The 27,501-nt window shown below is 51.3% G+C and overlaps 2 protein-coding genes across 6 annotated transcripts; one reads left to right on the top strand and one right to left on the bottom strand.

Moving 5' to 3' along the window:
- Positions 1 to 506: 506 nt before the first annotated feature.
- LOC116966918 (reticulocalbin-1-like) lies at positions 507 to 13,040 on the top strand. 3 transcript variants are annotated; one of them, XM_033013294.1, is made up of 7 exons: positions 507 to 629; positions 2,083 to 2,312; positions 4,501 to 4,694; positions 7,186 to 7,367; positions 8,374 to 8,434; positions 9,653 to 9,852; positions 10,911 to 11,431. In XM_033013294.1, the coding sequence occupies exons 2-7, from the start codon at positions 2,086 to 2,088 to the stop codon at positions 11,016 to 11,018; spliced, it is 972 nt and encodes a 323-aa protein (XP_032869185.1). In that variant the 5' UTR covers positions 507 to 629; positions 2,083 to 2,085; the 3' UTR covers positions 11,019 to 11,431. The 3 variants fall into 3 exon arrangements, with proteins under 3 accessions (XP_032869185.1, XP_032869184.1, XP_032869183.1); XM_033013293.1 differs by lacking the exons at positions 507 to 629; positions 10,911 to 11,431 and adding exons at positions 1,038 to 1,058; positions 12,167 to 13,040; XM_033013292.1 differs by lacking the exon at positions 507 to 629 and adding an exon at positions 1,038 to 1,058.
- Positions 13,041 to 15,924: 2,884 nt separating this feature from the next.
- LOC116966920 (nitric oxide synthase interacting protein) lies at positions 15,925 to 27,283 on the bottom strand. Of its 3 annotated transcripts, none has more exons than XM_033013295.1 (9): positions 27,245 to 27,265; positions 25,997 to 26,080; positions 21,932 to 22,037; positions 21,214 to 21,295; positions 20,111 to 20,252; positions 19,122 to 19,240; positions 18,159 to 18,346; positions 17,637 to 17,745; positions 15,925 to 16,369 (listed from the first exon to the last, which is right to left on the bottom strand). In XM_033013295.1, exons 2-9 carry the CDS (start codon positions 26,064 to 26,066, stop codon positions 16,298 to 16,300), a joined length of 888 nt encoding a protein of 295 aa, XP_032869186.1. In that variant the 5' UTR covers positions 26,067 to 26,080; positions 27,245 to 27,265; the 3' UTR covers positions 15,925 to 16,297. The 3 variants fall into 3 exon arrangements, with proteins under 3 accessions (XP_032869186.1, XP_032869187.1, XP_032869189.1); XM_033013296.1 differs by lacking the exon at positions 27,245 to 27,265 and adding an exon at positions 27,199 to 27,240 and having other exon boundaries at positions 25,997 to 26,081; XM_033013298.1 differs by lacking the exon at positions 17,637 to 17,745 and having other exon boundaries at positions 25,997 to 26,081; positions 27,245 to 27,283.
- Positions 27,284 to 27,501: the final 218 nt, after the last annotated feature.

The raw sequence follows: 27,501 nt of genomic DNA on the forward strand, positions 1-27,501 counted from the left end.
AGTCTTGGCGCACTGTGATTGGTCAATCCTGACAGGGAGCGGTACTTTAACCGAGTCTTGGCGCACTGTGATTGGTTGACACTGACAGAGGGCGGGACTTTGCCGAGTCTTGGCGCACTGTGATTGGTCGACACTGACAGAGGGCGGGTTAATCCCGCCCCCGTTCACTGACTGACACGTACATCGAACAAACGCCATTGGCAGGATGACATGTCCATCACTCGTGGAATCATCTTTAAGTCGTTTTAACTCGCTTTTCCTCTCCCTTTTGCTTTTAAAATCCCGGTCTTTTAACGTTGTTTAGCAAATGCTGGCCTTCTTCTTTCTTCACAGATACCATTTTAACTTTAAAAATAGGACGACTACAAGTACCAGAAGGCAATGCGCGCGACGCGCAGGCGCAGTGGTCGCTCCCCGTGTCAACGTGGCGGTTCCCAGCCAATGGGAAACCCGGGGCAGCTCGACCAATGGCAGGAGCCGTGACAAACGCGCTCGGCCAACGAGTCGGGAGAAAGGCTGGCGCTGATTGGAGGAGTTTACAATCCTCTCTCCGGCCGTGGTGAGTATTTATTCAGGGTCCAGGGCGTGATTATTGTAGCTTCTTATCACACTCATTGATAACCCCACTGGTAAGGCTAATCTTTTATTCTACTTTGATTTTGTGTGTGTGTGTGTTGTAGTAAAACATTTCAACTTTTATTACCCATAACCTTGGAGTTTCAATTTAATTTGTGCAAAAAAAGCTGAGTTCTAAAGTTTGCACATAACTCCTTTTCAGACTTTTATTGATCAGAATTATTATTATGCTTTGGTGCCTCGCGCTGTATCAAATTAATTAATTCAATAAAGAGATGTCAGGAGTTTTGTTTTGTAAACTGATAAAAGCTTCAGCACAATTCGATGTTATTTAAAACTTGTAAGGTGTAAAATGACAGTTTTGGGGGCGAGTTAAAACGCTAATTGGAGAGCTCTGGGAGAATTTTTAAATAATTACTGAAGATCGTGACGGATTTGTGATATCAAAGTAGAGCTGAGAATCTATAAATGCCGCTATGATGGTAATGGAAAGGTTCTACTTTGTATTGCAAATTCTGAACTTTGATTCTAGTTAATAAATATCCCATGCAGAGCTGATCAACCGGTTCTTGGGACCAGTCATAGTTCTTTAAGCTGGCAACAATTATCTGGCATTAAATTTGATGAATACCTTTTTGATTTGAGTAGGGTACAATAATTTTATCTTGCACATTAATAATGCTGAATATATCAATGTAGTAAACTTCCGAGATGATTTTATGTTAGTCTTAGTCTTAAGGAAGGAACTGCAGACAGACACAAAATGCTGGAGTAACTCAGCGTGACAGGCAGCATCTCTGGAGTGGAAAGGGTGAAGTTTCGGGTTGAGACCCTTATTCCTTCTCTCCTGAGATGCTGCCTGTCCCGCTGAGTTACTCGAGTAATGGGAAATCTGATGATTAATCTTGAGGGGAGTGTGATCTGCTTTTGCAGCATGTTCTCTGTCCCATAAATAATAAATTAATTGTTAATTCCTCAATATTACCTGCAATGGATTTAATTACATTTGCATGCCATGCTGTTTAAAATTTATATTCTACTGACATTTAATTCTTTTATCACTTTGAGAGGGGATTGTTTATCTGAAATAGTAATAAAAGTAGACAGATTTTAATTGTTGGTCCTGCAATAAAGTTTGTAATAAAGAGACAGGCTTTACGTTAGTCAAAAGGGCCACGTATAGGGGTAGAAAACTGAGGTTTCCTGTGCAAGCTGTAACCTGAAATGCCATGCCTGGAAGTAGTAACATTACAAAAATAATAATTTGTATTTAGTGCCCCCAATATTGGAAATGTCCTGTGGTGGTTCAAGAGAGAGTTCTTGATTGAATACATGACAATTGGTTAAAGCAGCATTAGTGGGACAAAGAACAGGGTGGCTGTGACTGATTTCACGCCAGGCTGTGGAGATTGGGGGAGTTTGTGCTGGGTTTTTCGCCTGCCCATGGCTCTCAGTCCCTGTGTCTGTACGTGTCTAAACGTGTGTGTGTGTGTGTGATTCCTGCAGTTGATGATGAGTCGGCGAAGCCTGCTGGGGTTGCTGGCCCTTTGTGCCTCCGTGGCATTCTGCAAACCCACCTCGGAGAAGAAGGAGCGCGTGCACCATTCCAAGGACCTGGATGAGCGGGATCCAATCGACCAGAACGGCTTCCAGTTCGATCATGATGCCTTCATGGGGAGAGAAGGCTCAAAGACCTTCGACCAACTCACTCCGGAGGAGAGCAAAGAGAGGCTGGGGTAGGCACCATGTCAATGCTAATGCTCTCCCTGATCTCAGCCTTGAAAATCAGCTACACTCACCTAAACTGTCCCCCACCCTGGTGGTCCAATACACCCCCTAAACTGTCCCCCACCCTGGTTGTCCAATACACCCCCTAAACTGTCCCCCACCCTGGTGGTCCAATACACCCCCTAAACTGTCCCCCACCCTGGTGGTCCAATACACCCCCTAAACTGTCCCCTACCCTGGTGGTCCAATACACCCCCTAAACTGTCCCCTACCCTGGTGGTCCAATACACCCCCTAAACTGTCCCCCACCCTGGTGGTCCAATACACCCCCTAAACTGTCCCCCACCCTGGTGGTCGAGTGCACCCCCTAAACTGCCCCCAACGTGACAGAAGATACACAAATAGCTGGAGTAACTCAGCGGGACAGGCAGCATCGCTGGAGAGAAGGAATGGGTGACGTTTGGGGTCGAGACCCTTCTTCAGACAGAGTCGGGGGGAAAAGGGGACACAGAGATAAGGAAGGGTAAGGAGTGAAAACAAGACCTCAAAAGTGATGGGATCAAGGACAGCCCTGGTGCACCCCCCTATTTTGACTCCCCTTAACCCCCCCCTACAACACTCTCGTGTACCCCTTCATTGCCCCTCATCCCCTTCACAACGACCCCCCCCCCTCATTCACTCCGCTGACACCAGCCAGCATTACACCAGCTAGCTGCCAAGTTGTCCCTGTTCTCTCGACCTTAATAGTTGTTGATAACATCTGTATGTCTGTTTTATTGGAAGGCCGTTTTATTTAACCGTTAGGCGATGAAGCTCCTGATAAACCTCTGCCCATTTGTGACGTTTCAGTGAACAACCCTGTACCGTTGGCATTTCCACACCACTAAACATTGTAGCTTCAATTTAATAATAATTTGACTTAATGTTGGCACTTTTCAATCCTTTAAACATTGTGCCTTCAACTTAATAATAATTTTAATTTAACTTAAAAGTTTTGAGACTCCCAGGCCACTAGACGTTCCAGCTACGAGCTGAATTCCTGATGCAATCTCTGACCGCGGGGATCCTGGTTTGTGTTTTCTGCGACAAGCTGGGAGTTTGGAATCTTTCTGAAGTTGTGCTATTTTGCTTTGTGCCTGGGATTGAAGACTCCAGCCTCTGCTTTCCCCCCCCCCCCCCCCCCCCCCCCCCACCACAGTTCCCTGACATGGCCGGCTGTTTCCTGAGCTGAGGTGGCAGTGAGAGGGTTCCCTTCCCCACCCCCACACCGGAGCGACTTGTCAATAGCAGCCGCACACGTGGCAGTGAACTGAGCCACTTCCACCCACTCAGCAATCCAACAGACAAGCCCCAACCAGTGATCTGTTACATATTTCCCCAAAACATTAAGCCGCTTCCAATGATGACTGTGCACACCCTCCATTACCCAGAGGCAGTTTGTAAAATCCTGCTGTTAGGGAACTGGGGGTGGAAGCTTTACAAGAGTGTTTAATATAGATACGAGGAACTGCAGATGCTGGTTTACAAAACAAGACACAGAGTGCTGGAGTAACTCAGTGGGTCAGGCAGCATCTGTGGAGAACATGGATAGGTGACGTTTCACAGAGTGCTGGAGTAACTCAGCGGGTCAGGCAGCATCTGTGGAGAACATGGATAGGTGACGTTTCACAGAGTGCTGGAGTAACTCAGCGGGTCAGGCAGCATCTGTGGAGAACATGGATAGATCACTTCTTGAGCCTCAAGAAGTTCCTCCAGGATATTGTTCTCCCATGATATTGCCTGACCTGCTGAGTTACTCCAACACTTTGTGCAGCAAGGAACTGCAGATGCTGGTTTAAACTGAAGATAGACACCAAATGCTGGAGTAACTCAGCGGATTAGGCAGCATCTCTGGAGAGAAGGAATGGGTGACGTTTTGGGTCGAGACCCTTGTTCAGACTGCAAAAAGTCTGAAGGAGAGTTTTGACCCGAAACGTCACCCATTCCTTCTCTCCAGAGACGCTGCCTGACCCGCTGAGTTACTCCAGCACTTTATGTGTGCCTGCAGTTCCTTGTTTCTACTCTTGAACCAGGTCTCTGGAGCTGCGAGGCTGTGGACCTGATCCGCTCGTGTCCTCTTGCCCCTTCCACTGACCTTCTGCCCATCTTGTTCGTTCGTTCTCTCACGCCCCCCCCTCCCCCCCCCCCCCTTTCCAGGAAAATTGTGGACCGCATTGACGATGACCAGGATGGCCTGGTGACTGCGGACGAGCTGACCTCGTGGATTAAGCGGGCTCAGAACCGGTACGTCGACGACAATGTCAAGAAGCATTGGAACGAATACGACACCAACCGGGACGGACAAATATCGTGGGAGGAGTACAGGAACGCCACGTACGGGTTCCACGTGGGTAAGGAGACACGGCAGGCGCACCTCCCCCCCCCCCCCCCCCCCCCCCCCCCCCCAGGCACCGCCTCCAAATCACAGCCAGTGCTGTGAAAATCGAAGGTAGACAAAAATGCTGGAGAAACTCAGCGGGTGCGGCAGCATCTATGGAGAGAAGGAAATGGGCAACGTTTCGGGCCGAAACCCTTCTTCAGACTGAGTCACTGGGTATTTTTAAAGTGGAGATCGACAGGTTCCTGATTTGTACGGGTGTCAAAGGTTACGGGAAGAAGGCAGGGGAATGGGGTTGAGAGGGAAAAATAAATCAGCCATGATTGAATGGCGGAGTAGACTCGATGGGCCGAATGGCCTAATTCTGCTTCTATCACTCGTGCAGGAGTTTGAGAACCGTAACCTCCAGGTTCAAGAACAGCTTCTTCCCAACAACCATCAGGCTCTTGAACACTGCACAACATTGACCACAGCCACAGCTCAGCCCCAAACCTCTGTGGTCTCTACTGCTCATGTTGGGGAGTTAACTTAATGTTGGGTTGCTCCGGGTGCCCTGGTGTTTTGCAATAACATGGTCTAGTTTATGGGAATGTCCAACTCATTTATTTTTGTTGTTATCACGTTTAGGTTCATTGACCCTCTGTATGTAGGGAGTGGATGAGCTAACATAGAACCGGTGTGAACAGCTGATCGATGGTTAGAATGGGCTCGATGGGCCGAAGGGACTGTTTTCATGCTGTGTCTCTAATCTAAAGTTAACTTGTCTACAAGGTTGCAGCCCGCGGGTAGAGCTGCTGCCTCACGGCGCCAGGGACACAGGTTCGATCCCAACCTCGGGTGCTGTCTATGTGGAGTTTGCAAGTTCTCCCTGTGACCGCGTGGGTTTCCTCCGGGTGTTCCTAGTGTGTAGGGAGTGGATGAGAAAGTGGGATAACATAGAACGAGTGTGATCGGGTGATCGATGGTCTGCGTGGACTCGATGGGCCGAAGGGCCCGTCTCCATGCTGTATCTCTAAACTAAACTGGCCACTGTAGGTTGTCGCTGGTGCAGAGGTGAGTGGTAAATCCCAGGAGGAGTTAATGAGAACGAGGGGGAAATGGAATGGGATTTGTTACAATGGACGCTTCATGGTTGGTGAAGACTCAATGAGCCAAAGCCTTATGACTCCATTACTGTAAATAACAATCTAATTGTTCCTGACCTTGCCCAGTGCATATGCCAAAAAAAACACTTGTAGAACAGTACAGAACAGGCCCTTCAGCCCACAATGTCCATGCTGTGCACAATGCCGTTAAACTGACCTCCTCTGCCTGCAGGTGATCCACACCTCTGGCAGCGTTCCAGGCCCCCACCACCCTCTGTGTAAAACAAAAAAGATGCCTTGGAGTGGCTGGAGTGGCTGCAGGGGGCTGGAGTGGCTGCAGGGGGCAGGAGTGGCTGCAGGGGGCAGGAGTGGCTGCAGGGGGCAGGAGTGGCTGCAGGGGGCAGGAGTGGCTGCAGGGGGCAGGAGTCTGTGCCCTGGGCTCACAGAAGGGAGGCGAGGTCGAAACACTCGCTATGTCCAGAACCAGCCCTTCTGCACCATGGCACAACACTGTCCTCTTGTGGCATGCATCCGCAACTGCAGCTGGTTGCATTTCACTTTGTATTGCGATATGATTTTTAAATCGGGTGTTCATTTATTTTATTTTTTTAAATACAGAGTGCTGGAGTAACTCAGCGGGTCAGGCAGCATCTGTGGAGAACATGGATAGGTGACGTTTTGGGTCGGCACCCTTCTTCATTTGCCTATCCATGTTCTCCAGTCATGATCACATTGAATGGCGATGCTGGCTCGAAGGGCCGAATGGCCTACTCCTGCACCTATTGTCTATGCCTGATCCACTGTCACTCTGGCATCTGCCATTTTGCAATGCCTGCCCTGCCTCATGCTGGAAGCTGCCCAGTTATTTACATTTCCTCATCTCCCCGACTTCCAGCCGAACTTTAATCTTTCACGATGAATGCTGCAATCACTTTTACTGCTGCTGTTGAACTCGCTGTAATAATTTTTCACAAGTTGTGTTCCTTCCTGTCATAAGTGATAGGAGTAAAATCAGGCCATTCGGCCCATCGAGTCCACTCTGCCAGTCAATCATGGCTGATCTATCTCTCCCTCCTAACGCCATTCTCCTGCCTTCTCCCCATAACCATTGACACCCGCACTAATCAAGACTCTGTCTATCTCTGCCATGAAAATATTTATTTAGTGGAGTTACGGGATATGGGGAGAAGGCAGGAACGGGGTACTGATTGGGGATGATCAGCCATGATCACATTGAATGGCGGTGCTGGCTCGAAGGGCCGAATGGCCTACTCCTGCACCTATTGTCTAAATGTTGTTATTGAACCTCAACTACCTCCTCTGGCAGCTCGTTCCAGACACCCATCACCCTGCCTGAGCCTGTGTCCTCTATCTCCCCCACACCCTGCCTGAGCCTGTGTCCTCTCTCCCCCCCCCCAGATGAGTCGTTCAGCGACGTGAGCAATGATGAGGACAAGGCCAGCTACAGGAAGATGCTGAAACGGGATGTGCGGAGGTTCGAGAAGGCGGACAAGGATGGGGACAAGGTGGCCACACGGGAGGAGTTCACCGCCTTCCTGCACCCAGAGGAGTTCGACTACATGAAGCCCATCGTAGTTCTGGTAACGGCCAGTGGGAGGCACCTGAGGGTTTAATGCGCATCCGAGGGGCAACTTTTTCACACAAAGGGGCGGTGGGTGTATGGAAGGAACTGCCGGAGGAGGTAGTTGAGGCTGGGACTATCACAATGTTTTAGAAACGGTTAGACAGGTATATGGATAGGACGGGTTTGGAGGGATATGGGCCAAATGCAGGTGGGACTGATGTAGATGGGGCATGTTGGTCGGCGTGGGCTGGTGGGACTAGTGTAGATGGGGCATGTTGGTCGGCGTGGGACTGGTGTAGATGGGGCATGTTGGTCGGCGTGGGCTGGTGGAGATGGGGCATGTTGGTCGGCGTGGGCTGGTGGAGATGGGGCATGTTGGTCGGCGTGGGCTGGTGAGACTGGTGTAGATGGGGCATGTTGGTCGGCGTGGGCTGGTGGAGATGGGGCATGTTGGTCGGCGTGGGCTGGTGAGACTGGTGTAGATGGGGCATGTTGGTCGGCGTGGGCCGGTGGGACTGGTGTAGATGGGGCATGTTGGTCGGCGTGGACTGGTGTAGACGGGGCATGTTGGTCGGCGTGGGCTGGTGGGACTGGTGTAGATGGGGCATGTTGGTCGGTGTGGGCTGGTGGGACTGGTGTAGATGGGGCATGTTGGTCGGTGTGGGCTGGTGGGACTGGTGTAGATGGGGCATGTTGGTCGGCGTGGGCTGGTGTAGATGGGGCATGTTGGTCGGCGTGGGCTGGTGGGACTGGTGTAGATGGGGCATGTTGGTCGGCTGGAGAATTAAAATCAACTCTGAACAGCGTATCTCTGCAAACCGTGTAAGATAGAGAATCTTAAAGATAGCGGAGTCAGGGGATACGGGGAGAAGGCAGGAACGGGGTACTGATTGGGGATGATCAGCCATGATCACATTCAATGGCGGTGCTGGCTCGAAGAGCTGAATGGCCTACTCCTGCACCTATTGTCTATTGAGTGATGGGAGTTTAATCTCTCTCTCTCTCTCCCTCTCCCCCCACAGGAAACCATTGAGGACATTGACAAGGACGGGGATGGCATGGTGGATGAGAAAGAATATGTCGGTAAGGCTGTCATTGAATGTAATTTTGGACCTGATTAAGACACTTTGGTGAGTTAAGTCTTGTACAATGTGACTGACAACGGGAAAATCTCCAGCAAATGGCCGGTGTTTACAATTGAAGTTAAGAGTGGCATTGTGCCCTTGTTGGTACATATGATCATTACACACTCGATAACTGGAAAGACTGAAGATAAACGTTTGACCGAGTTGATGTCTGCCTTCCATCCATGGCCCTCCCTGTATCCACCTCCCCCTCATCCGGCCCGCTGAGCCCCGAGCAGCGGCCGAGCTCCGGCTGTAACCGCATCCTGCACAAAGCCGCCGGCACGGCTGCGCACCTTCTGTGAACACGTTAAAGAAAGAGCTGCAGATGCTGGAACAATGGAAGGTAGACTAAAATGCTGGAGTAACTCAGCAGGTGAGACATGCAAGGATTGCATGAGGCTGCCTCACCTGCTGAGTTTCACCAGCATTTTTGTCCACCTTCTGTGAACACGTGATTTGATGCCTGTCATCTGGGGCGGGATCCATGTGTACACGTGATAGATGTGGCCTGCCATCCGCTCACAGACATGCGTCCTGGCCCCTATGGAGAACAAGGTTGCCAACCCCTGACTTAAGACCTTATGACCGGAAACGTGGGCCATTCCTTCTTTCCAGAGATGCTGCCTGTCCTGCTGAGTTACTCCAGCACTCTGTGAAACGTCACCTATCCATGTTCTCCACAGATGCTGCCTGACCCGCTGAGTTACTCCAGCACTCTGTGAAACGTCACCTATCCATGTTCTCCACAGATGCTGCCTGACCCGCTGAGTTACTCCAGCACTCTGTGAAACGTCACCTATCCATGTTCTCCACAGATGCTGCCTGACCCGTTGAGTTACTCCAGCACTCTGTGTGTGTCTCTCCACACAGGTGACACATTAACAATGACCCACCTCCAACAGGTGACACATTAACAATGACCCACCTCCAACAGGTGACACATTGACAATGACCACACCTCCAACAGGTGACACATTAACAATGACCCACCTCCAACAGGTGACACATTAACAATGACCACACCTCCAACAGGTGACACATTAACAATGACCCACCTCCAACAGGTGACATGTTTGTGGACACATTAACAATGACCCACCTCCAACAGGTGACACATTAACAATGACCACACCTCCAACAGGTGACACATTAACAATGACCACACCTCCAACAGGTGACATGTACTCCCCGGTGGACGGCGAGTCCGAACCAGACTGGGTGAAGAACGAGCAGGAACAGTTCAGACGGTTCCGAGACCTCAACAAGGATGGGAAGATGGACAAGGAGGAGGTGGAGCGCTGGATCCTGCCTGGTGACTATGACCACGCCATGGCAGAGGCCAAGCACCTGATCCACGAGTCCGATAAAGACGAGGTTGGTCTTCACAGTCCCTTCCCACTCGTTACTCTCCCCCCAGCTGCTTTATGTAACTTTATGCACTGACTTCCTGTCTCTACTGTGCATGTGCGCTGCCCAATCTGCCCCCTCGTGCCTTAGTGCAGCCTCCACCACTACCCCCGCCACCTCTGTTGCCCTGCACATCATTTTTTAAACTGCCCCACTCACCTTAAAACTCTGCCCTCTAGTCTTTCACACTTCCACCAGGGACAAAGTTGTGACCCTATCTATGCCTCTCATCATCTTATATACTTCTAGCATGTCGGTCCGTGACCAATCCCACCTTTCCCTGTAGCTGAAGCACACTTCCTACGTCCAGTCAGAATTGCAGGGCGTTTGGGGGGAAATGAATGAATACGTTTATTGGCCAAGTATTCACATACAAGAAATTTGCCTTGGTGCTCCGCCCACAAGTGACAACATGACATACAGTGACAGTTAGGAATGACACGTTAAACATTAATAGAAGGAAGAGCAAAGGTAGAAAGTGGGGCATTGTTTCAGATAGGCAGAGCTGGCAGACCCGGGGTGAGTGCGTTGCCCCTCTTGCAGTGAGGGACCAACTCTGCCACCATATTCAATGAGGTCCCCCTCTCAACCGTCTAAACTCCAGTGAGTACAGGCCCAGTGCCGTCAAACGCTCATCATATGCTAACCCACTCAATCCTGGGGTCATTCTTGTAAACCTCCTCTGGACCCTCCCCAGAGCCAGCACATCCTTGCTCAGATAATGAGGCCCAAATTTGTGGCCTGACCAGCGCCTTATAGAGCCTCAGCATTACATCTGGTTTTGTATTCCAGTTCCCTTGATATAAATGCTAGCATTGAATTTGCCTTCCTTACTACTGATTTGACTTGCAAATTAACTTTTTGGGAATCCTGCGCCAGCGCTCCCAAGTCCCATTCTCTCTCCATTTAGAAAATAATCTAGGCGTTTATTCTCAGTGTACCAGAATGCAGGACTGCACGCTTTGCTCCACTGAGTTTCATCTGCTCACACTAACCTTGTCTTGTCTTGTGCTGTGTGTTCACAGGACAGTAAACTGACAAAGCAGGAGATTGTAAACAACTGGAATATGTTTGTTGGCAGCCAAGTGACCAATTATGGGGAGGACCTGACCCGGAAACACGACGAATTCTGAGTCGCAAATCAATATTTCCAATCAATCAATCAATCAATCAATCAATCAGTCGATCGGCACCGATCCCACAGAAACGGCATCAAAACAGTTTGTTTCTTGTTAACCCAGGGCGTGAATAATTTGAAATGTGATCAGAAACATTAATTGTGTTCAATTGTTCTATTTCCTCTTTGACTGACTGAGTTTCCATTCAATGCCCCCTCCATCCTGCAGTGGGTGGGGCTCCAAGCTCTGGTGATGCTTTAGTCCGACTCCCCTCTGACCCAAGGAGCGGCCCCAGGCATGGACCCTCATCTCACCAGCAGAGATGTTGTAACTGGGTTAATTCATTTCAGATTTTGGCTTCCTCCATGAGTTCCCCACAGTTTGTGTACGTTTCATTGCAATTGCCTGCCTGGCTGGCTGGAGATTTTTTTAATTTTTATTTTTTACCCCAACCTCCATCTTCTGTAAAAGTTTGTGATGTTAATTTTGGGATGGTTATTGGCTCATCAGCAGATGGGCTGATGCTGCCACTGCTTGTGCGTGATCCTGGACTGTATGGGAACCGCCTCCTGCTTGTATCTTTGCCTGCCACGTCAGACTCCACTGTTGCGAGCCGCACCTGAGCCCCATCCCCAGCCACTGTGTGAGGTAGGAGGGGGGAGGATGTACGTGAAGCTGAACGGTGGTACGGTCACTAGGCTCGGACCTCCATCACAGTCGAGATTCAACTTGCTGCTCTGACAAACTGAGCTGAATTTTAAAATTGGCGAATCTTCTCCACAACGTTTCCCGGCTTTGGGATCGACATTGGCCCTGACACCGTGCCAAGTTCTTGCATTCGGCTCCTCATTTATTCCCACCAGTGACAGGCTCTTAGTGCCCAGTTAGTGCCGCTAATGACATTACCTCCCGCTCACCACTTGCATCAGGACAGAATCTGTCATTGACATTAACCCATTGCAACAAATGGAACCAAGGGTCCAGATTATTGGTTAATCCATGACTTGGATCCACACTATTGTGACCAGCTGTTGCAACATGTTACTGATAATTGCCTGTAAATGTATTTTGTTGGTTTTTTTTGGACTGTTCCGATTGTTTTTAAGTGAGTATGTGGCTTGTGCCCCTCGTCCGTGTCTAACCAACCCTTACTTCCCCGTCAGGATGGCAAACTCTCAAAGGAGGAATTCCTGGAGAACTACAACAGGTTCGTAGGAAGTGCTGTCACCAATTTCGGAGAGCTGTTGGACAATCACGATGAGTTTTAGTCACCACACGGTCTCTCTGTGATTCTGCACTCTGTTCTGCATCCTCCATTGCTTTTTGTAAAAGATTTATAAAGGATGGGGTGCTTAAATTGGCTGTGTGTACAAATGTAATTTGTTTATTTCAAGGGAGAGGGCTTGATTGTCCTTGACCCCCTGTGCTAGAATGTATTCTACGCTGGAATCTTCAGGGCCCAATTCCTCACCTCTCCTCCCTTGCAGTTTTGAACCAGATTCATGAGTTGAATGTTTGGACAGTCTCTTGACGACTGGAAGAGGAGAGAATTCCATATTCTTCTGTCTGATTTAGGGGTCAAAGCGCAGTATTGGCATTGGGGGAGTGTGGAGTGTGCAAACCAAATATCATGAGGGTGTAGCCAATACAAACTGTGCTGGGATCAGCAAGATGCCCAATGAAACGATGGATCTAAACTAAAACTCTACAGGCAGGCAAGGTGAGGAATTGGCCCCAACCATGTGTACAATGAAGCTCTCCCATCACTGATGGTGTTCTCACGCAGAGCTTGCTGATTCAGTATTCAGGAGCAGTGTGATCCAGCTGACCAGTATGACCACTCCCTGCCCTGCCACTTGACCATTACAGTCAACTCAAGCCTGTGTTAATGAGCTTGGAGAAATAAATGTAGCATCCCGACTTGAACCTGTCATCATTTCCTCTCTCAACTGCCTGTCCAAACAGTTTACCGTCTCCCCACCTGCCCTGCTCTCCACAGAAGCTGCCTGACCCGCTGAGTTACTCCAGCACTCGGTGAAACGTCACCTATCCATGTTCTCCACAGATGCTGCCTGACCCGCTGAGTTACTCCAGCACTCTGTGAAACGTCACCTATCCATGTTCTCCACAGATGCTGCCTGACCCGCTGAGTTACTCCAGCACTCTGTGAAACGTCACCTATCCATGTTCTCCACAGATGCTGCCTGACCCGCTGAGTTACTCCAGCACTCTGTGAAACGTCACCTATCCATGTTCTCCACAGATGCTGCCTGACCCGTTGAGTTACTCCAGCACTCTGTGTCTGCTCTTCACTATTGGTCTGGCTAGGGTCAGCAAAGGGCTTCCAGCCAACCACTGCCATTTACAACAGTTACTGCGATGTCTCCAGAGCCTACTGCTCGCTCCGGCACCAGACTCGCAGCTAACCAGGCAGCAGGAGGGGCTCCTTCATCCCCTCCTCCCGCCCACAGCTGAACTGAATGTAGTCTTGGCTCCTCGTCGATCACAAATCACAGCTTCCATCCACACCTCGGGTACAATCCACGTGCTGTTTACACATTCTCCCTGTAATTGCATGGGCTTTCCCTTCTTTACACCCCCCCCCCCCCATATTCTAAAGGCGTGGGATGGTAGGATACCTGGTCACTATTCTTTCTCTAGTGTGGTGAGTGAATGGTCACAACCGATGGGGTTGAATTCGCTAACTACCCACTGCCATTGCCTTGTAAACCAGGGGCAGTAATTAGTCAATGCAGGCCCTGGCTGTGATGTCCACGGCCACAGGTAGGCACAAAGAACTGGAGTAACTCAGTGGGACAGGCAGCATCTCTGGCGACAAGAAATGGGTGATGTTGCAGGTCGAGACCCTTCTCTCCAGAGATGCTGCCTGTCCCGCTGAGTTACTCCAGCTTTTTATGTCTGTCTTCAGTTTAAACCGGCATCTGCAATTCCTCCCTACACCATGTCCTCAGCCACACTGGCAGGTCCTGAGCTAGCTTGCACACGGCTAACCCTTGTTGCTCAAAGTCTCAGGTGTTCCCCACTCACTCCACACCAGCTAGTCCTACCAGTCCCAATGCTCTGTTATAGCACAGGCAAGGCCATTCAGCCTTTTGAGTGTGCAATCCCATCAGACCCACTCTTGTCCCACTGCCTTATAAACTGTCCTCCTCCCAGCCCTGAATTGTTCCCACAATTCCATCTAAATTGAGTTTTTCCCTCAGTCCCATTGTACTAAAGTGTTGGAATGAGACACTGTATCCTAACACCACCCTGCATCTCCCCTCTCCCAGCCTCCCTGATCCTGACCCTGCCCACTAACCCTTTGCTCCAAGGAGAAGAGGAATTGGCTATTTAGTCCACAACTCGCTTACAGCAGGAAAAAACAGGCCATTCGGCCCACCACATCATTGCTGAACAGTAGGCATCCACCCATAAAAATCCCATCTTTCAGCACTTGCCCATAGACGGTCTAGAGTATTCCAGTCATTCTAGTGCTGGCGGCTTGCTTTACCACCCACTGCTTTCTATATTTACCTAACCACTAACGTTCAATCTTGGAGAGAGAGCAAGGCATCTGCTGGCCGCGCGGGGGGGGGAGTAGAATGTCATTAATCTCTGCCCCCTTACACTGTGGCTGGGTGGAAAGTCTGGGGAGAGGTGGTGAGGCACTGTTACATTGTACAGAAGGTCCCTGAATTAACTTTGCATCATGTTCAGCATGGACATTGTGGGCCGAAGGGCCTGTTCTTGTGTTGTGCATTGTGACAGTCAGTGTTATTGATTTATACCTGGTGAGGTTCAGTATCTGACTGGAGAGGGGGGGGGGGGAATGACAAACAGATCTGAACGTCAGGAGTTTATCAAGATTGCGTGGCCTTGCTCATTACTGCTGGATTCCTTTGGCTGCGAGCTGAACATGGAGAGCATCTTGCATTGTGTTAATAGCACCCAGCTCTGTGCCTTTGACGAGAAACCTCAACTTGCCAATAAATCTTTAATATAATGCTGTGTTCTGTCTCTCATTTTTAAATAAGTTCTGTATTTCCATCCCCACTCTGCACGTCAGTCGCTGACTTTTACTGTAAGTGACTGGAATAGGGAGCAGGTACTTTCCTGCGACTCGGGTTCTTGAACCAACCTCTACAACAGTGATGTGGACGGCAGTGGTGCAGCGGGTAGAGCTGCTGCCTCGGCGCCACAGACCTCGGCTCAATCCTGACCGCTGGGAGCTGGAGTTTGAATGTTCTGCCTGGGACTACGTGGGTTTTTCTCCAGGTGCTCCTGTTTCCTCCCACATCCCGAGGACATGCGGGTTATTAGGTAGATCGGCTCTCTGTAAATTGACTTCTACGGTGTAGGGAGTGGGTGCGAAAGTGGGATAACATAGGATTAGCGTCAAGGGGTGATCGATGGTTGGCCTGGACTCGGTGAAGGGCCTGTCCCACCTTCACGACCTAATTCACGAGCTCTGCCGAGTTTGCCCTTGACTCGTACTCGCAGCATGGTCGTAGCAGGCGGTGATGCTGGTTGTAAGTACTCGTGGCATCAAGTAGGTCGGGGCGTTTTTCTAGCATGAAGAAAAATGTCCACGAGTAAAAAAAGTCGTAAAAGCGGGACCAGCACTTTGTGTTATATTCTTAGTAATGGTGACAGAGGATTAGTCACCCAGGAGAGCTGCCCTACCTTCATAACTGTGCCTCAAGATGTTGGATGTCCACCTATGCCTGACAGAAAGACATCATCTCTGACCGTGTAGTGATCTGTTGCTGGTTTTATTTCACCCCCCCCCCCCTTCTCTCCATAGATGCTGCCTCACCTGCCGAGTTTCTCCAGCATCTGCAGTTCCTTCTTAGACTAAACAATCTATTACTGCAAATCACTATGTAATGTTTCTGGGACTTTATTCTGACCAAACTCCTTTTTAGAAGGCAACCATTGTTTAATGATTTTATACACAAACAAAAATAATCTTGCATGCACTACCTTGCCCAGCAAGTGTTAGAAAGCCAAGTTTGCCCTCAAATCCCAATCGGACATGTACTCTGACAACAGGCAGTGGATATGCGTGAATGTGGCACTGTAACCTCCACAAGCAATTCCCCTTAATACCTCAGTTATATGTACCAACCCTTTATTGCAATAAAAACAGTAATAATAAAGACATTTACTTGTGGATGAATGATTAAAGGCGCATTTCAGTGGCAGTAGACGATAAACAAGGGAGTGCGGGTTTGTTTTAACTTGTTGCTGGGTTCCTGCTGGTACAGTGAGTATTTGACTCCACCTGCAGACTATGCCTGCATCACTGGCCGCGACTCCTTTGCTTCCAACTTGACGCCAGATCCCGCAAATCCAGTCCCACCCTGCATCCAAAACAACATCAGTCAGACGACATCCTAGAGTTGCTCCCAGTCACAGTGTTAAACTTGGAGTTTACTGAACAAAGGACAGTGCTTGAGTAACAGGCAGCATCTCTGGAGAACAAGGATGGGTGACGTTTTACGCCAGGACCCTTCTTCAGACTCTTGCAGTGGACTTTGTCAGGATAAACTGAAGGGGAGGGGGAAAGAAAGCTGGAGAGGAAGGGGAGGAGATGGGGGGGAATAAACATAGAAAATAGGTGCAGGAGTAGGCCATTCGGCGCTTCGAGCCTGCACCGCCATTCAATATGATCATGGCTGATCATCCAACTCAGTATCCCATCCCTGCCTTCTCTCCATACCCCCTGATCCCTTTAGCCACAAGGGCCACATCTAACTCCCTCTTAAATATAGCCAATGAACTGGCCTCAACTACCTTCTGTGGCAGAGAATTCGACAGATTCACCACTCTCTGTGTAAAAGCATGGAGAGTGATAGGTGGATACAAGTGAGCGGGTGTAGACTATCAGATGGGTGGAGTAAATGACAAAGGCTAGAGGTGAAGGAGACAAAAGGGTGTCAGATAAGGAAAGAGTGAATGGGGGGGGCGAGGCATATTGACTAATCGATTGATCAATTGAAGAATACAGCATGGAAACAGGACCACTGAGTCCATGCCGATCATCGATCATCTGTTAACACCAGTTCTATGTTATCCTACTTTCTCATCCCCTCCCTTCCCACTAAGAGCGATTTACAGAGGGCCAGTTAACCTACAAACCCACATGTCTTTTGGGATGTGGGAGGAAAACCCGAGCACCCAGAGGAAACCCACGCGGTCACAGGGAAAATGTACAAACTCCACACACACACACGCCACAGTCAGGATGGAACCTGGGTCCCTGGAGCGGTGAGGCAGCAGCTCTACCCGTTGCGGCAGGTGACGTTAACATTGAAGGTAGACAAAAATGCTGGAGAAACTCAGCGGGTGCAGCAGCATCTATGGAGCGAAGGAAATAGGCAACGTTTCGGCCCGAAACCCTTGAAGGAAATAGGCAATGTTTCGGGCCGAAACCCGGAAGGGTTTCGTCCCGAAACATTGCCTATTTCCTTCGCTCCATAGATGCTGCTGCACCCGCTGAGTTTCTCCAGCATTTTTGTCTACCTTCGATTTTCCAGCATCTGCATTTCCTTCTTAAAATACGTTAACATTGAGTCTTTCAGAGGCGAGTGCGGAGCTGAGAGGAAGACAAAGTATTTGTTCTCTCACCCTCTGGATGGCGATGATGTCCTTCTCTGCCAGTTTGGCCCCATTGATGGGATCGACCATGTCGTGTTTAATCAGTTTCTCCACGCACTCCATGGTGACCACAGCTCCCCTGCAAATCAGTGGAACAAGCACGTCACAAACCACAGATGGGCACAAAATGCTGGAGTAACTCGGCTGGGACAGGCAGCATCTCTGGAGAGAAGGAACGGAGACAACTCCACCACTGGCCAAGAGCACCAAGTGTACGGCCATGATAACCTCACTGATAATAATACTGTCCCTCTGTAGATAGTGAGGTGGCCCTCACTAACATTGGCTAACACGTAAAGCATTCATGCATAGTTTACAGGCCCTTCAGCCCACTGAGCCCACACTGTACACCAAGTGGAGGGTGGAGACCAGGTAATAATAATAATAATAAATTTTACTTATGGGCGCCTTTCAAGAGTCTCAAGGACACCACAGGTAGTGGTGCAGGGCGTGGGAGGAAGGTAGGGGGATGAGGAGTGGGCTGGTACTTACGATGGCCGCAGTACAGCACAGGGCACGGAGTTGCCCAGCGCGTCACGCGTCACGGCACAGATGTATCGCTCCTGCTTGGTGATCAGCTGCACACGCTCCAGTTTCTCATCCACCGGCAGAAACTTCACCGGGATCAGATCCTTCATCTTCAGCGGCCACCCACTCATGGGGCAGTAAACTGTCTTGTCCTGCAGGAAGGCAGCGGCATCACTGACCCACACCACCCTGGCCACACTCCGCACACTGCCCTGACCACACCGCCCTGACCCACTCCACACTGACCCACACCACCCTGGCCACACACCACACTGACCCACACCGCCCTGGCCACACTCCACACAGACACACACCGCCCTGACCCACTCCACACTGACCCACACCACCCTGGCCACAATCCCACTGACCCACTCCAGTGGCCACACCACACTGACCCACACCACCCTGACCACCCAATGACGCATACCACACTGACCCACTCCCACTGACCCACACCGCCCTGGCCACACTCCCACTAACCCACACTGCACTGACCCACACCGCCCTGACCCGCACCGCCCTGACCCACACCACACTGGCCACACACCACCCTAACCACCCAATGACGCATACCACCCTGGCCACACTCCCACTGACCCACTCCCACTGACCCACACTCTGTCTGGATCTTGCAGCTTGCAAACACAGCTATTTAGATGTGGCTCCTGTATAAGCTTCTCAGCCAGTGAGGGAGGACAAGGTTATGCACAAGAGAATGGATCAATTCTTCATTAGTACGGGTGTCAGGGTTTACGGGGGAGAAGGCAGGAGAATGGAGTTAGGAGAGGGAGATAGATCAGCCATAATTGAATAGCGGAGTAGACTTGATGGGCTGAATGGCCCAATTCTGCTCCTATCCCATACGACCTTATGATTTAAGAACAATGGTGATCAATGGGTAGCAAGAGGTTTGTGGAGGAAGCTGACCGGTTTGCTGAGGGTGGCTGCTTTAGCCTCTGGGGTGAGTGACGGGATCCAGAAGCTGGGCAACTGCTTATCGTGTTCCTGCTGGCTCGCTCGACTCGAGGGTCCAGCCTGGCTTTCACCTGGGGACGAGAGGGCAAGTTTAGTTGCATCAGAGGAAGGTGAACAGAGCATCATAAACAGCGTGAAGAAGGGTCCCGACCCAAAGCCTCACCTATCCATGTTCTCCACAGATGCTGCCTGGCCCGCGTGAGTTACTCCAGCACTTTGTGTCACAAACAGCCAGCTGGACAACCGGGCAGGGATTCAGCACAGCATGTTTAGATCAGTTTAGTTTAGAGATACACTATGGAAATAGGCCATTCGGCCCATGCCAATGGGTTCAATCCTGACCTTGGGTGCTGACTTTGTGGAGTTTGCACATTCTCCCCATGTTCGTGTGGGTTTCCTCCGGGTGTTCCAGTTTCCTCCCACATCCCAAAGACTTGTAGGTTAATTGGCCCTCTGTAAATTGCCTCCTAGTGTGGGAGTGGATGAGAAAATGGGATAACATAGAACTAGTGCGAACGGGTGATTGAAGGTGGGTGTGGATTTGATGGGCCAAATGGCCTGTTTCCATGCCTTATCTTTCAGTCAATCAATTATTTAGTTTAGTTTAGTGTTACAGCGCAGAAACAGGCCCTTCGACCCACCGAGTCCGTGCCGACCAGCGATCTCCGCACACTAACCCTACCCTCCACACACTAGGGACAATTTACAATTTTACAGAGGGCCAATTAACCTACAAACCTGCACGTGCGTGGGGTGTGGGAGGAAACTGGAGCACCCGGAGAAAACCCGTGCAGGTGACAGGGAGAACGTGCAAACTCCGCACAGGCAGCACAGACAGGCAGCAACTTTACCGCTGCGCCACCGTGCGTGATATTTCATGGGGTGGGCTTGGCCTCTATTTCTCTGTGTTTGCACGGGTGGTACAAGGCAGTACACCTCACCCCCTCTGGAGCTGAATGGATTCAGCGGCTTGCTCACGATGGTCATCTCCTTCTCCAGAAATGCCTTGATCTTGCTTTCCTTCTCTGCCTTTGCCAGCTCTGCCAGCTCCACCTTCTTGACGTTCTTCTGCTTCTCATAAGCCTGGGAAAGGGACAAGGGTTATAAAGGTGAGTGAGAGTGCAGGACATACTTTAATAACCTAACACACTAGTACTAAACTGAACGCACACACACACTGAACGTACACAAAAGATTTAATAGGAACTTGAGGGGCAACGTTTTCCACACAGAGGTTGGTGGATGGGATGATATGTAACGAGCTGCCAGAGGAGGTAGTTGAAGCAGGTTCTATAAGATTAAAAGATATTAAATGGACAGCTACATAGGTAAGAGAGGTTTAGAGGGAAATGCACCAAATGCTGGCAAATGGGACCAGCTTATATGGTCCATCGTGGTTGAAGTGGACACACTTTAGCCTGTCCAATACCCTCCACAGATGCGGCCTGACTTACTGAGTTACTCCAGCACTTTCTGTTTTGTCAAGGATTCTAGCATCTGCAGTTCCTTGTGTCTCCTTCAGACAGATCTTGTTGTTTCTTCAGCACCTCAGATCACAGGAGCCACCATCTGATGCAGTGCGTGTGAGATGCAGCAACATTGACCGTGGACAACATGAAAATCTATCTCTGCCTTAAAAATATTCACTGACGGCCTCCAACAGCCGTCTGTGGCAATGAATCCCACAGATTCACCACCCTCTGACTAAAGATGAACTGTTTGAATGAGATTGGTTGAGGGGGTGAGTAATGTTCAGGAACTAACAGCCACCTTGCAGATGAAGCTCTCGATGAGCCTGCCACAGAGAGTGGATGCAATAAGCTGGTGCAGAAAGTGACTCCTCTCCCTGGCCCTGTCACCTCACATTTTATTATTCCAGCTCCTCTGTAATGGGATGGGGTTGGGGAACAAAGCACAGCCGAGGATGCTGAGGAACCGCAGGTCAGACTGCCCACTTCTTTGAGCGACACCATTTTAACATTGGGAACGGATTATGTTGCACGGAAGCCGGTGATGGAGAGAGAGATTAAAGAGAGAAATCTACCTTCATTTTTTTGGCAATTTCGGTTTTCTGGTGCAAGATGTACTCAAGAATGGCTTCTTTTTCATATATATAACCATCCGGTCTGCAGGTCAGGAATAAAATACCCATTAGTGAGACAAACCTCTCCGACATGTGACACAGATGGGTGTATGGAACAAGCTGCCAGAGGAGGTAGATGAGGCAGGGACTATCCCAAAGTTTAAGAAACAGTTAGACAGGTACATGGATAGGACAGGTTTGGAGGGATATGGACCAAGCGCAGGCAAGTGGGACTAGTGTAGCTGGGACAACGTTGGCCGGTGTGGGCAAGTTGGGCCAAAGTGCTGTTTCCACACTGTATCGCTCTATGACTAACGTTGCACACAGATTAATTATTAACTTAGATCACCAAGGCACTGAGGCTTAGGACCAATATTGGCACAGAGGCTACATGATGGTTGGCATCCAACTCTGGTCTGTGAGTAGCAAAGCGATGGCTGGCATAACAGGGTGTCTGCAGTGTTCCCCCCTGCTAGTCCCACTCGGGGGGAGGGATCGGGTGTGGAGAAGTGACTGATTCCTGCTTCGGGGCAAGATGAGGGTAGGAGGACTCGAAGGGCCGAATGGCCTACTCCTGCAACTATTGTCTATTGAGGGGGGGGGGGGGGGTGGTGTGTGAGATTGAATCCCAGAGGCAGAGGGAGAAAGGGCAGAGGATGGACAAGTAATGGAGACTCACGTGATGATGGGATCTTTGCAGGGTTGCAGGGACAAACAGCAGCAATCAAAGTCCTTGATGGCATCCTTGCTGAGACGCAGAGACTGGGTGCCGTAGCCCGAGACAGCTGTGAGAGGGAGAGAGGAGATCCAGTCACTAGGGCCTCACTGCAGGCAGGCCAGCACTATCAACCGCACCATATCTCACGCATGTTCATCATCATCATTGATTCCTACACATCCTCTGTTCTGGACTTTATAAACTCCACCATCAATAGTGTCACCTCCCTCAAACAGGTGACCATAGTCCCGAATCAGAAGCCATGGATGAACAGCGAGGTCAGGCTACTGCTGAAAGCACGGGACACCGCTTTCAGGTCAGGCGATGCTCGAGCCTACAGTTCAGCCAGGGCTAACCTGAAGAGGGGCATCAAGAAGGCCAAGCACTGCCATAAGCTCAGGATTGAGGAGCACTTCAACAACAACTCCGACCCCCGACGCATGTGGCAAGGCATCCAGGCCATCACGGACTACAGACCCTCCAACACCACCCCCACATCCAGCGACGCCTCCTTCCTTGAGGAGCTTAACCACTTCTATGGCCGCTTCGACAGGGACAATCTAGAGACAGCCATCAAGGCTGTGCTACCTGCCGATCACCAACCCCTCACACTCACCCCCTACGACGTATTCGTGGCACTGAGTAGGACTAATGCACGTAAAGCTGCTGGCCCTGACGGCATCCCCGGGCGCGTGCTCAGGGCCTGTGCTGCGCAGCTGACAGACGTCTGGACTGACATCTTCAACCTGTCACTTGCCCAAGCAGTTGTCCCCACGTGCCTTAAAACCACCTCCATCGTGCCAGTGCCAAAACACTCCACTGCGGCAAGCCTCAACAACTTCCGCCCAGTTGCACTTACCCCCATCATCACCAAGTGCTTCGAGAGGCTGGTCCTGGCACACCTCAAAAGCTGCCTACCCCCCACACTGGATCCCTATCAGTTTGCCTACCGCAAGAACAGGAGTACGGAGGATGCCATCTCAACGGCACTTCACTCCGCCCTCTCCCACCTCGACAACAGAGACACTTACGTAAGAATGCTGTTCATCGATTACAGCTCAGCATTCAACACCATTATACCATCAAAACTGATCACCAAACTCGGTAACCTGGGCATCGACCCCTCCCTCTGCAACTGGATACTGGACTTTCTAACCAACAGACCCCAGTCTGTTAGGTTAGACAAGCACACCTCTTCAACCCTCACCCTGAACACCGGCGTTCCACAGGGCTGTGTGCTGAGCCCCCTCCTCTACTCCCTCTTCACCTATGACTGCACACCTGTACATGGTACTAACACCATCATCAAGTATGCAGATGATACAACGGTGATTGGCCTCATCAGCAACAACGATGAGTCGGCCTACAGGGAGGAGGTCCAGCACTTAGCAGCATGGTGCGCTGACAACAACCTGGCCCTTAACTCCAAGAAGACCAAGGAGCTCATTGTAGACTTCAGGAAGTCCAGGGGCGGCACGCACACCCCCATCCACATTAACGGGACGGAGGTGGAACGTGTTTCTAGCTTCAGGTTCCTGGGAGTCAACATCTCCGATGACCTCTCTTGGACCCACAATACCTCAACTCTGATCAAGAAGGCTCACCAGCGTCTCTTCTTCCTGAGGAGACTGAAGAAGGTCCATCTGTCTCCTCAGATCCTGGTGAACTTCTACCGCTGCACCATCGAGAGCATCCTTACCAACTGCATCACAGTATGGTATGGCAACTGCTCTGTCTCCGACCGGAAGACATTGCAGAGGGTGGTGAAAATTGCCCAACGCATCACCGGTTCCTCGCTCCCCTCCATTGAGTCTGTCCAAAGCAAGCGTTGTCTGCGGAGGGCGCTCAGCATCGCCAAGGACTGCTCTCACCCCAACCATGGACTGTTTACCCTCCTACCATCCGGGAGGCGCTACAGGTCTCTCCGTTGCCGAACCTGCAGGTCCAGGAACAGCTTCTTCCCGGCGGCTGTCACTCTACTCAACAACGTACCTCGGTGACTGCCAATCACCCCCCCACCCCCCGGACACTTATTATCACTTATTATTATTTATTCAAATCATTTGCTATGTCGCTCTTCCAGGGAGATGCTAAATGCATTTCGTTGTCTCTGTACTGTACACTGACAATGACAATTAAAATTGAATCTGAATCTGAATCATCATCGTTGAAACCATCAACAGGCACGGTGCCTTACAATGCCGTGTAAGACAGTGATCGCAACTTCTACTGAAGTGTGGATGGCCGGCCATTGGCTCGCTAGGAGCTCATCCGCCCTTTGACAGGCCTTGTTTTTGGTCCTGCTGGGGGTCCACAGCCCCGTCCTCACCTGGCAAACCAGGTGGGGGAGACAGTTTAGTCGCCGACTATCCAACCATGGAGCAGGTAGCACGGGATGACATGGTACCCGTGGCGGAGGGGATCACCCCCAGACCTGACCTCACGCATGTTGGGAACCCATAAATTGCCCCTAGTGTGTAGGGAGTTTCTTATAGAAACTTACAAAATTCTTAAGGGGTTGGACAGGCTAGATGCAGGAAGATTGCTCCCGATGTTAGGGAAGTCCAGGACAAGGGGTCACAGCTTAAGGATAAGGGGGAAATCCTTTAAAACCGAGATGAGAAGAACTTTTTTCACACAGAGAGTGGTGAATCTCTGGAACTCCCTGCCACAGAGGGTAGTCGAGGCCAGTTCATTGGCTATATTTAAGAGGGAGTTAGATGTGGCCCTTGTGGCTAAGGGGATCAGAGGGTATGGAGAGAAGGCAGGTACGGGATACTGAGTTGGATGATCAGCCATGATCATATTGAATCGAAGGGCCGAAGGGCCGAATGGCCTACTCCTGCACCTAATTTCTATGTTTCTATGTTTCTATGAGTGGATGTGAAAGTGGGGATAACGTAGAACTAGTGTGAACGGGTGATCGGTATGGACTCGGTGGGCCGAAGGGCCTGTTTCCATGCTGTACCTCTAAACCAACACCCACGTTGCTTTGATCCACAGCAGGTCAATGCGAACATGGTAGGCAACACAGAACAAAGAAAGGTACATCACAGGAACAGGCCGTTCGGCCCACAATGCCCTGAACATGATGCCAAGTTAAACTAATCTCCTCTGCCTGCACGTGATCTATATTCCTTCATCTGGAGTAACTCAGCAAGTTATGTTTCGGGTCGGGACCCTTCTTTAGACTGATTGTAGAGGGGGAGAAGGAAGCTAGAAAAGGGGAGAGGCAGGACAACGTGTGGCAGGTAATTGGTCGGCAGAAGTGTGGGGTGGGGGGGGGGGGTTTGATAAACAAATGGTTGGAACAAATTTAGTGAAAAAGCAGGAGTGATGCATGTAGATCGACACAAAATGCTGGAGTAACTCAGTGGGTCAGACAGCATCTCTGGAGAAAAAGAATAGGTGACATTTCAGGTCGGAACGCATCCTCAGCCTCGGTTTTGTCTGTGATCTGGACACGGACCTTGCAGGGCTTTGATGCGAATGTGTAAAAGACATTTGAACAGGTACACGGGTAGGAACAGTCGAGGGATTGAGCCAAACGTGCGGAAATTGGACCGCTGAGTTACTCCAGCACTTTGTGTCCTTTTTGTGTGTATTAACCAGCACTTGCAGCTGCTTGCTTCGACAAAACCTTAACTTCCCTCCCTCTCCTCCCCTCAATCCCTCCCTAACGTCTTACCTTCCCTCCCATAGAAACGTAGACAATAGGTGCAGGAGTAGGTCATTCGCCCCTTCGAGCCAGCACCGCCATTTAATATGATCATGGTTGATCATCCAAAATTAGTACCCCGTTCCTGCTTTCGCCCCAAATCCCTTGATTCTGCTAGCCATAAGAGCTAAATCTAACTCTCTCTTGAAAACATCCAGTGAATTGGCCTCCACTGCCTTCTGTAGCAGAGAATTCCACAGATCCACAACTCTCTGGGTAAAAGTCTCCCCTCCTCTCCCCCCTCCCTTCTATCCCTCCTCCCTCCCCCTCATTCCCCCTCTCCCTCCCTCCACCTCTCCCCCACCTACCTGTGTCCTTCTTCTTCTCATAGTAGGTGTAGACGGCCCCGGCCGTGCAGTTCTTCCCGTGCCGGGTCATGTTGCCACTCGCCGCCTACGGGGGGGGGGGGGGGGGGGGGGGGGGGGAGAAGCCGCATTAGTGAAGGCAAGGGGCAGCGGGTCCGGGGTCAGGGGCGGGCGCCATCCCACACGCGGGGTCCAGGGAGCGGCCGCTCGGCCTGTCGCCCCGCTGCTGGTACCGGTTACAACTCCTCCCCCCTCCCTCCGGTCTGGGGTTAATTTCCAGTCATAGATCGCCTCCCCGGGCGGCGGCGGGAGGAGGAGGAGGAGAGGAGGAGGAGGAGGAGGAGGAGAAGGGGGGAAGGAGAGAAGAAGAGGGGAAGAAGAGGAGGGGAGAGGAGGAGGGGGAGAGGGGAGGGGGGAGAGAGGAGTGGGAGGAGGAGAGTGGGGGAGGGAGGAGAGGGGGGGGGGAGGAGGGAGGAGGGGGGGAGGGAGAGAGGAGTGGGAGGAGGAGAGTGGGGGAGGGAGGACGAGGAGGGGGAGGGGGAGGAGGAGGAGGAGGGGGAGGGGAGAGGAGGAGGGAGGGAGGAGGGGGAGAGGAGAGGAGGGGGAGAGGGGGAGGGGGAGAGAGGACGAGGAGGAGGGAGAGGGAGAGAGAGGATGGGGAGAGAGGAGGGGGAGGGGGGGAGAGGAGGGGAGAGGGAGAGGAGGGGGAGGAGAGGGATGAGGGGGAGGGGGAGGGGGGGAGGAGGGGGGAGAGGAGGGAGAGAGGGAGAGGGGAGAGGGGAAGAGAGGAGAGGAGGAGGAGAGGAGGGAGAGGGAAGGGAAGATGGGGGTGAGGGGAGGGGAGGAGGAGAGGAAGAGGGAAGGGGATGAGGAGCGGGAAGGGGATGAGGAGAGGAGGGGGAGAAGAGGGAGAGGAGGTGGAGGGGAAGAGAGGAGGTGGAGGGGAAGAGAGGAGGGGGGGGGGAAGAGGGAGGGGAAGAGAGGAGAGGGGGAGGGGAGAGAGGAGGAAGAGGGAAGGGAAGATGGGGAGGGTGAGGGGGATGAGGGGGAGAGGAGGGAGTAGGGGAAGGTGGAGAGGAGGAGGGGAGGGGGAGCGAGGAGAGGAGAGGGGGGGGAGAGGGAGTAGGGGGAGAGGAGGGATGAGGGAGAGGGAGTAGGGGGGGGGGAAGAGAGGGGAGGGGGGGAAGGGATGTCGCCGCTTTAACCGGTTTCTTTGACGGGAGCCGTTGATGTTTCCAACCCGGGACTCACCCGCGCGCCGGAAGTGGTGTCGGACACACCGGAAGTGGGCCGTGGCGGCGGCGGGCGCGCATGCGCGGGGCCAGGCTGGGCCTAGTCGTTGCCCGTGGCAACGAGGCCTTCACTCTCCCCCCCCAGGGACGGTATGGGCAAGTTGGGCCGAAGGGCCTGTGCACTGTATCACTCTATGACACTTCATGTTTACCATCCACCACCACATGACTCTTGGCCAGGTTATTAACTATTGGGATTTGCTAGCAGATGGCAAG

Source organism: Amblyraja radiata, chromosome 38 (genome assembly GCF_010909765.2).
Source record: "Amblyraja radiata isolate CabotCenter1 chromosome 38, sAmbRad1.1.pri, whole genome shotgun sequence".
Taxonomy (NCBI): Eukaryota; Metazoa; Chordata; class Chondrichthyes; order Rajiformes; family Rajidae; genus Amblyraja; species Amblyraja radiata.

What these genes read in the sequence shown, in the direction of transcription:
- LOC116966918 (XM_033013292.1), top strand. An exon ending in CACGTACGGGTTCCACGTGG is followed by an intron (nt 4,695 to 7,185) that starts GTAAGGAGACAC and finishes CCCCCCCCCCAG; the next exon opens with ATGAGTCGTTCAGCGACGTG. An exon ending in ACGAGTCCGATAAAGACGAG is followed by an intron (nt 9,853 to 10,910) that starts GTTGGTCTTCAC and finishes GTGTGTTCACAG; the next exon opens with GACAGTAAACTGACAAAGCA.
- LOC116966920 (XM_033013295.1), bottom strand. Translation starts at nt 26,066, where the DNA reads ATGACCCGGCACGGGAAGAACTGCACGGCCGGGGCCGTCTACACCTAC. An exon ending in TGAGAAGAAGAAGGACACAG is followed by an intron (nt 22,038 to 25,996) that starts GTAGGTGGGGGA and finishes TCCCTCTCACAG; the next exon opens with CTGTCTCGGGCTACGGCACC. An exon ending in ACATCATCGCCATCCAGAGG is followed by an intron (nt 16,370 to 17,636) that starts GTGAGAGAACAA and finishes TTTTGGATGCAG; the next exon opens with GGTGGGACTGGATTTGCGGG.